Source organism: Perca flavescens, chromosome 10 (assembly GCF_004354835.1).
Source record: "Perca flavescens isolate YP-PL-M2 chromosome 10, PFLA_1.0, whole genome shotgun sequence".
Classification (NCBI taxonomy): Eukaryota; Metazoa; Chordata; class Actinopteri; order Perciformes; family Percidae; genus Perca; species Perca flavescens.
Window position 1 is genome coordinate 5370944 of NC_041340.1, and position 17357 is coordinate 5388300.

At 40.3% G+C, this 17357-nt stretch overlaps 2 protein-coding genes across 3 annotated transcripts in view; one reads left to right on the top strand and one right to left on the bottom strand.

Moving 5' to 3' along the window:
• Positions 1–5614: 5614 nt before the first annotated feature.
• On the bottom strand, positions 5615–12452 carry atox1 (antioxidant 1 copper chaperone). Its single transcript, XM_028589432.1, has 3 exons — positions 12323–12452; positions 10170–10245; positions 5615–7415 (listed from the first exon to the last, which is right to left on the bottom strand). Exons 1-3 carry the CDS (start codon positions 12326–12328, stop codon positions 7291–7293), a joined length of 207 nt encoding a protein of 68 aa, XP_028445233.1. The 5' UTR covers positions 12329–12452; the 3' UTR covers positions 5615–7290.
• Positions 12453–13668: 1216 nt separating this feature from the next.
• Positions 13669–17357, top strand: part of slc36a1 (solute carrier family 36 member 1) — a 46530-nt gene continuing 42841 nt past the window's right edge. For both annotated transcript variants that reach the window (XM_028589905.1, XM_028589906.1), the window contains exon 1: positions 13669–13836. The gene's annotated coding sequence lies outside the window, so the exon portion shown is untranslated. The remainder of the gene's footprint in view (positions 13837–17357) is intronic.

Sequence of the window (17357 nt, forward strand, 5' to 3'; positions counted from 1 at the left end):
TGCGTTTGCTCGGCATATCCATCTGGGAACTTTCCGTTGAAGAACTTTTGGGAAGGGGCGAAAATACTGGTTAGCTGATTGGATAAACCATGTGTCTATCACCACCTATAGTTGGTGATAGATGGGCCAAATCAACCAATCAGATCAAACTCTTGTCGAAACATCTTTTCCTCCGAGAAAAGCCACCAGTGCCGTTTTTTTTGCTCTTCTTTCAATGACGGAATGCTTTCTAATTCGGATAAAACTTGTGCGTTAGCTACGCTCATCTCATCCGTTGAAGCCGCCTCGTTGTTTAGACTGAACAGTCGCTTCTCGTTGCGTCACACCTAAATCCGCCTCAAAACCAATGCTGATTGGTCGGTCGTTTGGCAAACGGCTCCAAATTTGATGCCAGACTGATCTGTGAGTGGGAAACTGGAGCTCGCGAGATCAGGACGGTCTCACAAGGCTACTTTAAATTGCCTTGTTGTTAAAATGGGCTATATAGAAATAAAGCTGCCTTGCCTTGCCTTGGCTTACTGCGCTTTAAGTCAATGGAAAGTTCAAGCCTGCTGTCGCCACATTCAAAAGGACATTACGTGAAGCGTTCAACATATATAACACAGTGTGTCACTGAGATTAAACGTGGGAGCCCCCTAGTCAACAATAGCTTTACAATAGAAGCAAACAGGCTGTATTTACTTCTTCTTACTACTTACTACTTCTTACTACTTTGTCAGGGGAAGTATACACTGTATACACGTAGTTTCCAGTTGCGTGTGTGTGTCAGCAGGAGGAATAAACGAATAAACCAAATGTTTGTTTTCTTTTCGGCTTCACCTTGCTCCCCACAGAGATAGACACGGTCATGCACACCTGTGAGACTTACAACAGCTGTTTGGGTGCCTAGCTCTAAAACTCTTTGCCTGTGGATGCTGATACTTTCCCAGTGTTGTTTCGACCAATTTATGCATTCAAACTAAAAAGAAAACTCGACTGCAGCTTCTTCCAGCAGAAGAACGACCGGCCGTTATCCATGAGTTGCGCTGAAGAGAGACAGTGTTTGTGTGTGTGGGAGGGTAATATGAGGAATCCAGTGACTGTACTGACAACCCTGTTATCTGTGGAGTTTGTTGCTGTACACAATGAGTCTCTGTTCGCGTCAGTGGCTGGTTCAGACTGAGGGGGGCCAGCGAGGGACTCTTTGCCCTCTGCAGCGCCTACAAGGGCTTCTCCAGCCTGGCTCGGTGAGCATCCATTATCCTGGACATAGGCTACGTTCACACTGCAGGCTGAAATTGGCCTAAATCAGATTTTCCTGGGGTCAAGTCACCAGGTCAGACTTCTTCAGAAGTAGTGTGAGCACTCAAATCTTGCCCAGATCTGATTTTTTTTATAAATCAGATTCAGACCACTTCCATATGTGGTCCTGAATCAGACCCAGATCTGATTTTTTTTATAAATCAGATTTGGACCACTTCCATATATGGTCCTTTTTACCGCTGTGTGAACAACCAAGGCAGATCTGATGCGACTTTTACGTCAATCTACATCGACATTTGTCACAATTATGCGCCGGCGGGAGTTAGCCCTAGACAGTAAAATTAGAAACTTGACTAGGCCTACAAAATGGAGAACAGTGATGGAGCAAGTCAATGGAAGGAGAGGGAGGTGTTAGACCTCATTAGTGTTATACTCATTAATGTTACGGCTGCCATTACACAAACATTTTGAAATAAAAGCGAAAATGCTGACTTCCTCCACAACCTCCCTAACTTTATTGCAGCGCTGCGCAGTGCTGCGTCTGATGTCATTGGTATTGTTCTTTTGCGCATGCGGGTCAGTTCGAAACCGCAAACAGTTCACACTGGAATCTGATATAGGCCACATTTTAGAAGGTCATGTGAACAGCCCAACAAAAAAATTGGGATCTGAGCAAAAAATCCGAATTAAGCATTAAGACTTGCGGTGTGAACGTGGCCTCATTAAACAACTGCAAAATAGCAGCGGCACCGTTGCTCAGCGCAGCCCAAGACGATTTCGATTGGTTTAAAGGAATGCCAATAAACCAGAGCACGTTTTTCTCCTATCCCGTATCGTTGTGTGGACTAGCCAGACCTTCCTCCGCAGCGCTGTGGAGATAGGTCGGGCAATACAAGACTAGTGATTATATAACTTAAAACATTCAAACACCCACTTTAGGAAATATCCAGCCACGTGTTACACATTATAAGCTGGCACAGAATGTGATACACCTGCCCTTCATAATGAGCCCTCAGTGATGTTCAGTTCAGTTATTTGCAATTCATAAGTGAATCCTAACAGCTGATGACGTGTCTGACGTGATGATCCTGGTCTCTGTGTTTGAAACATTAGACTCATGTAGGAGTGTTCTCCACGTCTCGCTCCCTCCCATCGGAATATCACCAAACTTCATTTTCTCCTGACAGAAATGTGTCTCTGATTCACAACACACTTTGGATTTATGAGGCTCGCCAGTATGAACAACTGCACTAATAAATATTTCGTTTTTTGGGGGATCCTTACCGACTGTATGGGAAAGTAAACTGCAATCTTTTTTTTCCCCTTCATCACAACCTATCCCTCTTCAGGGAAGTAACATTCTAAAATAGGCCAACTCTGCCTTTTGTTTAAAACTATTAAAAGCTCTCCAGAAAGTGGGCACATCTTGATCACACAGCGCCTCCTGGTGGTTAAAGCATCTAGTTAATCTGCAACCTCAACATTTTCACAGCAGAGAGTGAGCAGGGAGAGGTTCAGCGACTCATGTTTTTTTTTTTTTTTTTCATTTACACTGACATTTGTAATGTACTTGTTCGCGGGAAGTTTTCTTTTGCAGCAGGAGAGGATTTGGGAAAATTTAAAGAGTGAAACAAATAAAGACAGTTGAGAATTAAACCAAGTTTGGTTTTTGTCATTTTTTTTTTTAAACCATGTATTTATTGAAAGTTTTCAAAAAACAGTACAAGGCACATAACATGAAACAGAAAAATGACCAAGGATCAAATGTAGTAGCTGTAGTATCCACAGTCATAAGTCCGTACATCCATAGGTGTATGCTTACATGAAAAACATACCGTTGTTTATCTCAACACCGTACAGTACAGATAGCACACTACAGGCATTAAGAGAATGTTATATTATTTATAAAAAAAAATAAAATAAATAAAAATAAAAAACCTGCTTGGTCCAGCTAGTTATCACTACGACCATCCACATCCATACTGTTATTCTCAAGAAAATTGAAGAAAACGCTCCAGATTTTCCAAAAGTTGTCAAGCTTATTTTTTGTTGTGTAACTTATCTTTTCTAGAGCTAAGTCAAAAGTCATTCCCCTCAACCATTGCGATGTGCCACAAGGCGTGTCTGATTTTCAAGAGCAAGCGATGCATGATTTGGCTTCTAAAAAACAAATATTCAGTAGAGACCTAACTTTGTTAGAGGCTATAAAGCTGTCTGTGTAGAGATTTTGTAAGCATAATTTAGGGCTAAGGGGCACCTCCTCACCAGTGATCTGGCTCGCCAGGTCCGGTTTTTGTCATTTATTTATATTTGCAAAATGTAGGAGTCAACAATTTCACAAAAGGCACGATAGCTCCTGTGTGGAAAAAGTCTCTTCCTCGAACGAGGAGAGGCACACAGTTTATATGCATCTACAGAGGGATAGAAAGAAAGCCCCCTGCCTAAACATGACTCGGCATTCCTGACAATAAGAAACACAGCAGACAATCTAAAACACAGAGACATCCTGGAGCCTAATCCCCTTTACGACATTTATATCCCATTTATCTCAACTGCCCTATGAGGACCGAACCTGTCAAAGGGGATGTTTTAGGGTGACCCTGTACCTTATGTGGTTAGGGTGCACATTACGTTCCCAGACGTTGGGGCTCCCACTTAGTTTAGTGAGAATCAGAATCAACATGTGAGAATGACATAAACTCACTTTCAGCATTGTGAGAGAAACTAAAACAGAAATAAGACAAGAATATAAAGAATCATGTTTAAATGTCATTTTGCCATTACAACTGTACCTATGGATGGATGTTTCTTTACCCCTACAAGAGTTTTGAACGTTTTCTTGTTCAGAGAGGTTCAGCAGCGTGTTGTGTTATAAGATCTCGAGCAGGGAAGAGCACATCAATTGGGCTTTTATACACCTTCAGGGAGGAAAAGATAGCACAGGGTGCTGGAGAGAGCGACATACTGACACAATATCAGAAAACACAAGGCACCTGTCGAACGTCTACCTGGTTGTTTGTTTAGAAAAGGATATTGTAATCTCAATTGACCTGGTTAAATAAAAAGGTCAAGAAAGAAATATTAGGATGCATCTTTGTGGAATAATATCCCAAGTAACATTCGTTTTTTTTTATCACAGGAAAGGTACATTTTAAAAAGAAAGTCAAATCTTACCTTCACTTTAAATTATTTATCATGAGGTTTCTTATTGTGTGGTTAAAAATAGTTAATTTTCTTCTTTGTCTATGTGAGCTACCTTAATGGTAGCCATGTAATATACTGTAATATATAACTTAGATTTCTGTATTTGCTTGGTTTGTTATTGTTTTTATTTAATTAAATTTTTTTGGGAGTCTTTTTAGTTCTATAAGCAGATATTGCTGTATTGTTTTCCTGTATATGTCATGAAATGTTTAAATATTGTCTGATTAAATATTGTTTTGGAGCCCAGGAAGACTAGCTGGTCGTCTAGGCGTCAGCGAATGGGGATCCTTATAATATATATATATATATATATATATATAAAATACAAATACAAAATACACTGAAACTAATCTGGCAATTCCCCAGTGAGTATCAGTGATGGTGTATATTCAATGTTGGCACTCCATTAACACGAACAGCAGGGTACTTTGTTTAAAAGATTATCATCATCATCATCATCATCATCACTGAGCGCCTCCACTTGACACAATTTATGTATTATGACTTGATCATGTGGAAGAAGAGAATGTTCGCAAACTCGCATATCTGTTGCAATGGTGTCTCACATTACAAATTTGCATACAGATCTGGCTGTGACTTTTTCATGTCTAGATATGATACAGAGTCATTCTGTCTTCATTTTATAAATAAAAGATAAACATGCAGGTGTTCCAGCGGGACACAAATGACCAACTAAACTGTCTCTGTGCTTCTCTTTAACAGGAGTTTGCTCTTTTTTCATTACATAAATTGGTTTAGTAAAATGCAAAAAAAAAGAAGAAAAAAAAAGAAAATCATGTTTATTATCAACACCATTGAAATAAGTATTACTATTAAAGCTATAGAAAAGGAAATAACTAAGTGGGGGCCTAGAGGTTAAAGAAGCGAGCTTGTGACCGGGAGGTTGTCAGTTCAATCCCCAGACCGACAGGATCAAATCTGGGTGGGGAAAGTGAAAGTCCCTCCCTCGTTACCACCACTGATGTGCCCTTGAGCAAGGCCCTTAACCTCCAACCGCTCCAGTGGAGCTGCTCAGTGGCCAGCAGGTCAGACTGTGGTTGTACTGGGCAGCTTCCAGGTAAGAATGTGGAACTGTGTGAATGTGACAGGTCGTTGTTGCAAATGAGATCGACTTACCTGGATAAATAAAAGGTTAAATAAATAAAAATAGTGAGGCAGAGATGATTTTATTTCCCCTGTGCGTACACAACATTTCAAGACAATTACAAAAGTCCAGCAAAGGGACGATTTCTTTTATCCCAAAGTGACAAAAGACAGAGTGAATTACAACAAGGGCTTCACATTGTTAATAGAAAACAAAGACATACTGTACGTTAGTATCAATTTAACATGGTTAATAGGACCTGTGCTATTAATGGACTGCCGTAGTGTAAAGTGTAATGCAGCTACAAGGAATCAGTTGTACAAGTTTGCAGATGGTCCCTGAAGGGAAGAGAGACACGCCGAGTTCCCCCCCCTTGGTGAAGATCTACAAACATCTCCATAAATGAAACTATGAAGGATGACTTTTCATTTATGTCAGATCCAACCAAATGCAAAAATACTGAATGTCAACTTCCGGGCAGAAATGGACAATACTTTGAAGTATATTTTACAATCCAGGGAATGTACTTTAATTGCGTTAAAGGAAAGGTTGCTCGTGTTTGTTTTGCATCTTTTTACACAAACAGGAAAGACTGAAAATGGCAGCGATGCTTGAAATGTGCAGTTTCATGTCCTGGGTGCACGTTCAACGTCCGAACGGTGTGCACCCATTCGCTACGATTTCCGGATTGAACGACACGTTTCCTCGGAACGGTGTGAAACGGTTCGCGAGCAAGCTTTGAGGTATGTCTTCTCTTGTTTGGTGGGTGTGTCAGAGACGTTACCCAATCAGCAGCGATGTCTGTTTAACCCTTGTGTTTGTCTTCCATTCGACCATGCATCGTCCTCCCGGTCAAAACTTCTTGAAAATCAACACTTTTTCTGACGTTTTTGCCGCTTTTTTTGACGTTTAACGCTTCTTTTCACTACCATGTATAAATACCACCAACACCAACTCATAACTAGTTTTACACTTATTAGTTATTTCTGGAATTCATGGTCAATACAAAACCTCATTTATAGGAAATTATACCTAATTCTTGAGCTCAAAAAGCAGAAAGTATGAATTATTTAGACTAATATTAAAGTAAGGACAATCACAGAAGGGTCAACGTTCAGTCGGGATACCGTTTCAAAACGTTACAAAAATTTGACAAAACACCCAAGATTCAATGAAAGTAGAGACCCGATCTTTTGTTGTACTTGCGTAGCGCGTTGTATGGAATCATCTGTGTTATTTTTTGGGTAATCCAAATTAGGTAGTTAAAAAGAAACCCATGTTTCTGATATCAACATTTAGACAACGGGTCAAATTCCAATTACCAGACCTTTCAGGACAGGTAAAGAACTTGAATTCCAGCATAAATCTTCACTTTGCATCAGCAGAAATGGTTTCCCACAAAATATACACACACATACAGATGGAGGAAGTAAGCTGATTTTTAAATTCCTGACAGTTCAACTGCTAATGAAAATGACTTGCAGGACTAATATGTTCAATCTGAATTCACTGTTGCAGAGAAAGATTAATAACGTGTTTTATTCTATTTTTATCGTCGTCTGATTCAAGCAAAACTTTTTACAGACAAAATATATTCAATCAAAGTAATAAGAACTAACACTTCTTTGTTTCTGGCAGTCACAAAAAAAAAGTTTTACGGAGATCATAAACATGAATTCATATGGAGTTAAAACACTTTATCCCCATCGTGGCACCTGTTCTACGGGAAGCAGATTCCTTCATTTGGTGCCGTTGTACTTGACCTCCTTCCCGCATTTCTTCAGCGTCTCCGTGAGAACTTCCACGTCCTTGTCGGACTCGATCCAAACCAGTTTCTTCGGCAGGTCGATCTCAAACTTCACATCTGAGAACACAGACGTTTGCACTTTGTTTAATTCCGAGAAGCAACAGCACCGGAGACACTCGCAATGCACTGGATTTTATAAGGACAAGAGTCGCCATAAAACGCTCTAATTCTAATGTCGGTCAAATGTAGGGATGCACCAAATCCAGATGTTTGGGGTTCGGCCGAATACAGAATCCACTGGTTAAGATTCTGCCCAATCCGAAACCAAATACTGAATCCTCCTCCCATCCTCGGTCCATTAACACAGTAAACACATTATTGAAGTAAACAACGTCCACAGCTGTGTATTTTTCATTTTATTTACCTGAAGATGCTGCATTCTGGCTGCTGTCTGTAGACTCCTTCATGCACAACTCGTATTCTTTCGGATGTTTCATACGCAAATTTTTTAACAGCGGCCATGTTTGTATTGTTTAGGGTCCTCGCCACCACGAGACAAATCGGTATTGCAAAATGAACATGTAGCTGAACTTGAATGGCCTTTTTTTGACTGAAAGTACTGCCAAACTAACCTGACTCCGCCAGATGGATTGCTTCGCATGTGCTCGGCATATCAATCTGGGAACTTTCCGTTGGAGAACTTTTGGGAAGGGGCGGAATACTGGTTATTTGATTGGATGAACCATCTGTCTATCACCTATGTTGGTGATAGACGGGCCAAATCAACCAATCAGATCCACGAAGCGTATGAAAATACAACCACAAGCCCGCCCCTGCTGCTGCAGGCAAAGCATAGCTCGTAAGCTCAGCATGCAAGCAACATGTCGGTAAAGGATATTTGCCGTTTGTGTAACGAGAATTTAGGAATAAAAGGAACCATTTCAGGTTCCCGGACCATATTCCAAAAGAAGGATCCAAGAGAAAAAAAGCATTAGCGAGCGGCTAACAGAATTAGGGCTACCACTGGCTGATAATACTGGTTAGCTGATTGGATAAACCATCTGTCTATCACCACCTAACCCACCTCAAAACCAACGCTGATTGGCCCGGTTGTTTGGCTAACGGCTCCAAATTTTCTCTGCCTCAAGATGCCAGACTGATCTGCGAGTGGAAAACTGGAGCTCGCGAGATCAGGACGGTCTCACGAGGCTACTGCCAAACAAGACTTTTTCTGCTCACCAGTTCCATTTTCACTTTCTCCCGGGCTGCATTGAACGCTCCACCTACGGAAACACCTTCCTGTAATCAACGGCGGCGTCATTACGTCGACCAGCGTAGCGCGCTTAGTGCAAGCGAAGGGTTCAGTTCGGTAGAAACCGAACCCCGTCAAAAAGCCCAATATTCGGCCGAATCCGAAGCCGAATCCTGGATTCGGTGCAACCCTGGTCAAATGTAATTTTTCCAGCTCCAGTCCCCCATCAAAGTTAAATCTTATTTACCACCACGAATTGATGAGATTTGAGAGAAGAGGATCTGAAGGAAGAAATGTGTTGGAACAAAACAAGTTCCTTGCTGTTATGTAAGAGCCCAGACTGGGAGGCTGATATGAGCTAGAATAACACAAGTGTCCCTCCGGCACTTGACATTTTAATGACTAAGCCAAATAAAAGCCACTGCATCAGGTGACATGTGGTCTGAGTCAACATTCAAAGACAAAGAAGTCATGAGCTGGGTGTGACACGGGCGGCATTCAAAAGCTTTCAAACCGCACGGGTGCCGATTCAATTTGTGTTGCGATTTTCACTGAGTGAGATTCTAGAAGTATTGCGATTCGATAGTGTTGAGCACTGCGATTTTCTTTTCCTTCTTCAACAAAGACAAAAGTTGAATAATTCACTTCTGGAGACGATACGTCACGAGACATTTCTAAAAACTAAATTGTTTTCTAAGAAGAATGCACATCACGTGTCAGTCAGTCTGATGTTTATTTAATTTGTTTTTCTGGAAACAGATATGATGTATTGATGTATGATATTTTGATCCCCCCCCACTCAAACTGCACTGCTGGGTTCTCTGTGAGAGGACACAGGAGACAGCTAGTAGGTTGTTCTTCCTGCTTCCACTTAATTCATTAAACATCAAACATTGTTTATCAAAGGCACGAGTGATATTACAGTATATTATATATATTGATATTATATTATAGGCCAGGATCTTTCTGAAATTGGTTTTAAGGAGGGGAGCAAATGATACACACTAGTGTTAAATGTTTTGATAATGGGAGGACTGTAAAAACAACCAAAAATCCCATTATATGTGTATCTGTATGCATTTCACAAGACAACATTTTGACAAATGATTGTGAAAAGCTAGTAAAGAACGTTAAGGTTTTTAAGGTCAACGCCAATATTTTGGACCGAAGCATGTGGCTAGCCGATCGTTTGTGCAAATACTCAGAAGGAAAGTTCACTGTCTAAAAGGCAGTTATTCTTGTCGGTGCACAAATATATTAATACATAATTTTAGGGCTGTGCTCGATTGAAGAAATTCTTAGTCGACTAACACTCATTCAATTGTATCGACTAATCGATTAGTTGATTTAATCGACAGATCTGTAAATCTGAGTTTCTCCGCAAAGAGTTGTGCAAAAGCACCACTTTAATTCTTGTGTTTACCAGAGATGTGCTCGTACGTTTCCTGGAAATAAGTCATTCAGCATGAAAAAAGCATCAAACATGACTAATCGACTAAAGAAATCTAAGTTGACTAAGACCAAAATGAGCGATTAGTCGACTAATTGACTAAGAGGGAGCAGCCCTAGTATTTTCTCTTCTTACAGCACCCAGAGAAGAATAAGATTGTCGGTCTCACCTCCCAGCTTGTTGAGGACTCTGGTAACAGCTCCTGAACATCCCTCACACGTCATCGCCACCTCAAACTCGTGCTTCTGTAAATAGAAACATGGATACATAGATGATATAATGGGCTGCTTTTCTACGGAGTCATTTACGCTGTGTTTTGTGGTGATAAAACTCTTTTATTTATCATATTATTCAATTAATTACATCAAGGCCTACGTTTCAAGTCCAACTTTAGAAATATTTTATGAAGTACATTTAAACTAGGGCTGCGCAATGTAGCTTTTGTTATCTTCATCGTGACATCAACGGGTGCAATAAACACATTGCGAAAGGCTGCGACATATCGTGAAAGGCTGCAACATATCGTGAAAGGCTGCGACTTATCGCGAAAGGCTGCAACATATCGTGAAAGGCTGCGACATATCGTGAAAGGCTGGGACTTATCGTGAAAGGCTGCAACATATCGTGAAAGGCTGCAACTTATCGCGAAAGGCTGCAACATATCCTGAAAGGCTGGGACTTATCGCAAAAGACACTCGTTCAATTCAGTGTTCAATTTGTTCAATAAAACAATGTTGGAAATGATTTCCTTTCAGAATACTAAAAGTGGCAGAAATGTAGAACTGAGTACACTTTAGTAGTTTATTTATCGCAAGTAATACCATTATTGCATGTTTTCCTCATATCGTGCAGCCCTATTTTTTTTACCTTTTGTTTGATTTCTTCTCTTCCCTTCCGGGAGGGTAAGAAAAATAATGGGTTTAAATTTCCTTTTGTTCCATGTAAGTACAATACAAGCACTTTACAGTGAACCTTGGCTGCACTACACAGCAGCAGCACGTTATCATGGCTTCCATTTGAATGGTTTGGTACTTTTAACGAACGGACACACCTTTTTTTTATTATTTGGTTGTTTTCTGTAAACTGTAATACATTTCCCATGTTCTCTTGCATGTTGTGTTTGTGGTTTTGCCCTTTACTTGCAAATCAAATGTTTCCTTGAGGGACAAATAAGGTCTGAACAAGTTGTAGCATATACAAAAACATATCTAAAGATAAGATACACCTTTATTGATCCTCAGAGGGGAAATGTCCATGTTGCATAAATACAGGACAGAAATGAGTACAGCTAGAGAAGTACAAAATAATAACAAATTAAATAAATTAAAAAGGTATACATACACAACTAGTAAAAGTAAAGGAACTATACAAGATCAATCAAAGACAAGTTAGAAGGTAAGTGATAGGTTAAAGTGACAGTTATGAGGGAAAGTGCCATGGTATGGTATAATTAATAGCAGTGAGTCTAGAATAAAAAGAAATATAATGCAGTATATTTGATGTGGTAAGACAGTATAACATATTCACATACTGGTAGTGTAAAATGTAGGGCTGTGCTCGACTGAAGAAATTCTTAGTCGACTAACACTCATTCAATTGTATCGACTAATCGATTAGTTGATTTAATCGACAGATCTGTAAATCTGAGTTTCTCCGCAAAGAGTCATGCAATAGCACCACTTTAATTCTTGTGTTTACCAGAGATGTGCTCGTACGTTTCTTGGAAATAAGTCATTCAGCATGAAAAACGCATTAAACATGACTAATCGACTAAAGAAATCAAAGTTGACTAAGACCAAAACGATCGATTAGTCGACTAATCAACTAAGAGGTAGCAGCCCTAATAAAATGAGATAAAATATATAGTATAGGTGCAATGCAATAGTAATATAGTAGGCTACTACTACTATAATAACATAATAGTATAGAAAGAAAGAAAGGATGGAAAAAGGAAGGAAAGAAAGAAAGATAAGTAGTTTAATGGAGAGAAACAACGTCATGTGAATACCAGCATAATACCACCTGATCTTATTGTGACGTTGGAACTGTTAGTTATCAACATTACGTCATTGCTGTTAACTTTATGTGCTGCTCAATTCACGCTATTGCTCATTGCTCAATCATACCAATGAACAAAATCGATATTGCTGTTACACGGCCTCTAACCGTGGCCACAATGGAAGCGAATGTAAACTTACTGTATCAGCCAACTAAAGCAAGTTTGATAGCGAGCTTGAATGCTACTTAGCAATGCGGAGTGCGAATTCGAACTTATCTTCGCGCTTAAGCTAAATTAAAGCTACAATTACAATCGTTACTCACGGTCATGTTTGCGGCGCGACCCGGTTGTCTGACCAGCAGTGGACTTTTGCCTCCGAATGACTTGCAAATGTTGCAAGTGCTCTAAACAGCTCAAGAAATTGACTCTAACGTTTGCTGTGTGAAGCTAGCTTTGATCAACAGAACAGGATTTCCGGTATGAAAAAAACAAATTATAACACAATTATAATAATATTTTGTATTATTATATGGACATATTTTTACGTTGCAATGTTTTTGGATCAATGAAAAATTAGAAAATAATTTAAAAAAACCTTATAGTTGTATAGATGATGTAGCGTGTAATAAATACAAACTAAAAAGATGACCTAAAGAATCTGTGCTGTTTTATTATGAAGGTAAACCCGTTTCACTTCTGCTATTATTTTTGCTAACTTGACGCACAGCAAGCTATCACCCGGACATGTAACACGAATATCTTTTTTTTTAATGCACATTCAAAAACCCCTTTGTGTAAATTTTTGTATTTCCATTTAGTTGCTTGAACAAATTATACTAAAAGAAGAGAGAATAAACGAAACACGAACTGCGTAGATAACATCTAAACCGTAGCCTCAATCAAAGATCCTCTGTACCTCTAGTCTGGCCGCCCCGGAGCACAAATCAAGCGCTTCCAAAACGTACATGTTTTCCAAAATAAAAGCCCCATCAGAACTGACGCCGACTTTTCTTACGGAATTTAAATGTAACCATAATTATCTAATCGTACATTTTATCTACAGGTTTAAAGTAGTCGAAATAAAAACAAATGTATCAGTCATTTCTTTTCCAGAACTATCTATATCTGACATATGTAGATAAGCTTTAGCCCAGATGGTTGACCCATGAGCATCCAGCTCGTCAGACAGAGAAATCTCCCATCTGGCCGCAGGTTCGGCTCCATCAGCACCAGGACCACCAGGCACTTGAAAAGATTTTACCCTGAAGTCGTCGCTCTCCTCATCAACCCATCCTAGTTCTCCTCCCTCATCACCCAACCGCCCGCCAAGCATATCACTCACAACACATCGCACATATGCCATGACTGCGCAATACAATGTAGCAATTTCAGCCGTAACGTAACGTAACGCACCTTATTTCTGTTTATTTTGAGAGCAGTTAAGGGGGTCAAATTACCTGTATGTGTTCACACTCACTTCAACTATGTCTTCAAGCTGATTCTGTTTTTCTATTTGTGTATATGTACATACTTATTGTATTTCTTGTTGTCTAATTCCGATATACAACGACATTTTAAACAACACAGTAACAGTGACTAATCCGTGTCTATGGCAACAGCACGTCGAACGGCCGGGTCACGTGACTGCGCCGCTGGCTCGCGGACACGACATATAGCACAGCAGAGCCGACTCCTGTTTTGCCCTCAATCGGTGCAGTGTTGCCGCGCTGAATTCATCCAGCCATGACTACGATAGGAATATAAGAGGTCTGCGGAGAGGTTTGCACTCTGGTGAAGGCAGCCCGAGACCAGAGAAAACACACGGTTTCCCCCCGAGGTAGGTTGTTGTTCGTTAAGAGCCGTGTTGTTGATGTGTTTACGGACGCTATGATGACATCGTAAGATACAGCTAGCTAACGTTGGCTAACCTAGGTTTATGACACATATAACGTTAGCTAAGCTGCCTCATCGAGCCGAAGCAAAACAAACTGCAATGTGTTTATGCTAATGACAGCTTATTAGCAGTGGAAAGCTATCGTCTTGTCAACATATGTATCCTAACGCTAGTAATTCCCATTTTGTCCCACGTCTTTCTCTCTTTCTTGCTAATTCAGTCTCTCTCTCTCTCTCTCTCTCTCTCTGTGTGTGTGTGTGTGTGTGTGTGTGTGTGTGTGTGTGTGTGTGTGTGTGTGTGTGTGTGTGTGTGTGTGTGTGTGTGTGTGTGTGTGTGTGTGTGTGTGTCTGTGTGTGTGTGGTAAATGTGCACAGCCCTATTTTACTGATTTTATATTATATTTGATGGTGGTTCCTGGCCTGATTCCATCGCTGATGGCTGTCCCTGTTTTCCTGCTTTATGACTCCGTCCATTGAAGTGACCGACACTAACTCGTCTCCTGGTCAAAGATTAGTTTAAATGGATTGTCAGTTTGTCCAGTCTGTCTGCTTTGTGTCTGTCTGTGTTGTGTGCGTGCTGTCATGAAGGGACAACTACTAATTTTCAAAACATTAAGGAACAAAATGAAGACTGATTTTAGTTTGGCCGTTCCCTGCACAAACGCAGAATGTGTTGTATGTGAGCTTATCACCGGTAAACACTGAAAGCTGCTTCCTATATCTGTTTTATTACTGACATTTAGACCTTTGATTTGAATGCTCACTATTTGCACCTTATTACGTCTTTGTTGCTTGAGCTGAAATTACTGTACATGTCTGTTTTCACTACAGAATAAAGGAAACGTTTATGAACTGTTGCAGAGAGAACACTAGAAAGCATACTTTCCCCAAACTCTGTTTTATTTTTATTTATCTTTTGGCACAAAACGTATGACAATTTCTATAATAAATGGGTACATAAGCTCTAAAGCCTCTGAACACCCACGCAGGTGTTTTCAGATACTCTGGCTGATTAGACTCTGTTCAGGTTGAAGGTGTGCTGGAGCTTGGATGGGAACTTATCAGGTCACAAATTCTTTCTACCAATAAGAATTATACAGCCGTCATTTGTCCCGCCCTAACAGGTGCAACAGCGCTAGGCTCGTTGGAGATGAGCCAGATCTGCGCAGAATCGATCACCGGCGATCGACGCCCGATGCGTGCCGGTTAGATTTGTGTCCGACTTGCTCTGACGTCATGCACACGTGGGCAACGATAACCTCGCGAGATCAAGGCGGCCGCAGGTTTGAGAGGCAGGCAGCGCAGTTGCTTTTCACCGACTGCAAGACCCAGGCGGACCCAGGGCATGCTGGGAAACGCCGGCCTCTCAGCTGATCTAACAGCTGATTGGTTCAGAACTGACTCAACGTGATGACGTTTTATATAAACTTTTTATTGATTTTGAATTGGAGGGATTTTAACTGCTATTCAGTCAGTCCAGAAAAATGCGATTATGATTCATGTAGAGCATTTTGACAGTTTCTCTGTCATAATAAAAACAACCGGAGACTGGGTACAAGCTGATATATGGGTCTGATGACATTTTATTAAATCGGAATCAGACCTATCAGGATGTGAGCGTTTCTATGACTTCCTCTTCAGCCTGAAGGCCTGAAACGGCTGGAAACTGTCCGATTTTTCTCACCGCCCCCTGCTGCTGCCGCCTGCTCTCGTGCTCTTTACAGGCGAGGCGCAGCTCATCTCGAATGAGCCTACTAACCAGCGACTCAGGAAGATGCCACTCAATCAGTCTACGGACACCCACACAGGGTAGAGGCCCAATCAGCCCCATTAACTGAAAACATCTGTATTGTTGTTCAGGGCCTTTTAAAAGTGAAAGGGAATAATCATTTAGTCATTAGTCAGTCCACAGAAAGTGAATCTACAACTTTTTAAATATTGATTTATTGTAATCTACAAGCAAACATGCCAATCGTGTGCTGGTTCCAGATGCTCAGACTCTCACTTTATAGTTTCCGACATTTAGAAAACGATTAGTTTAATCTTAAAAAAATAAAAAAAAGTGACGAATTAGTCGATCATAAATAATAATAATAATGATAGTTATCGCTGCAGCCCCGATGAACTGAAAATACTCAACATCTTAATGGCTTTTTTGTATCCGTTTAAAGTGCTGGTGCCAGAAATTGCACACCATGCTATTTGCATTTCCATGGTGCTTAGTTTAGGCCTCTCATGTCACGGCACATTGGGAAAAATTGCTGAGTGGCTCATAATTTAGACACTTTGCCCTGCTTATACAGTTACATTGTAGTCACACAGCCATTCTGCATGCTCACTGAACCACTGCTAAACAACAACTCCTCCCCGAGAGGAACTGCCAGGAAAAATAAATTTTCACACATGAGAGAAAACCCTGTAGGTTTTCTTTTAAATATCCCTATTTAAAAACAGTAGCTTACGTAGGGGTGGGAATCACCAGAGGCCTCACGGTACGATATCATCACGATACTTACGGCACGATACGATATGATTACGATTTTAAACCTATCGCCCAAAAGGCAACTTTGTCAACATCTGTTTTATCTCAAAAGATACATTTCTCTGTTTGTTCATCTCACTTCACTTTTATTGCTGCAAAATGGGATTGTCAAGCAGACAAACTGATTAACACACATATAATAAAAGATCCATACTTGGCGTCTGTGTATCGATACAGTATTGCCATGGAAAATATTGCGGTACTATGCTGTATCGATTTCTTCCCCTTACCCCTATAGTTTAAATAGCTAATGTAAGGTATAGGCAGGATAAATGCCTGAAGGGGATTTATCCTGAATATAACACTTTGTTTAAAAAGCTTATATTCTTTTTAGGGCTGTCCTCGACTAAAGAAATTCTTAGTTGACTAACACTTATACGATTTTGTCGACTAATCGATTAGTTGATTTAATTGACAGAGCTGTGCGCTTTGAGAGGTGGTTAAGACTAGAAAAGCACAATATAAATGTAGTTAATTAAACATCTGTAAAACTGAGTTTCTCCGCAATTAATCCTGCAAAAGCACCACTTTAAATCTTGTGTTTACCATAAATGTGCTCATAGGTTTCTTGGAAGTAAGTAATTAAGCATGAATAAGCATAAAAAATGACTAATCGACTAAAGAAATCTTAGTCGACTAAGACCAAAACGACCGATTAGTTGACTAATCGACTAAGAGGTGGCAGCCCTATTTCTTTTAGCTGGAGGTCTCAAGTCCATGTTGTCACTTTTCTTGTAAATTCTATTTTGTTTTTACAAGTTCTGAACTCATTATACACGCTAAACAGCGATGCTGTGACAAGAAGATTAGGGAAGTGGGGTGGTCACCAGACGTGAAGTTATGGGCAATGCAGACAATTTTGGTTCCTACAAATTGCGGCATAGTCGGAACTTTTGGCTTCCTTGCAATGAATCAGCAGGCGG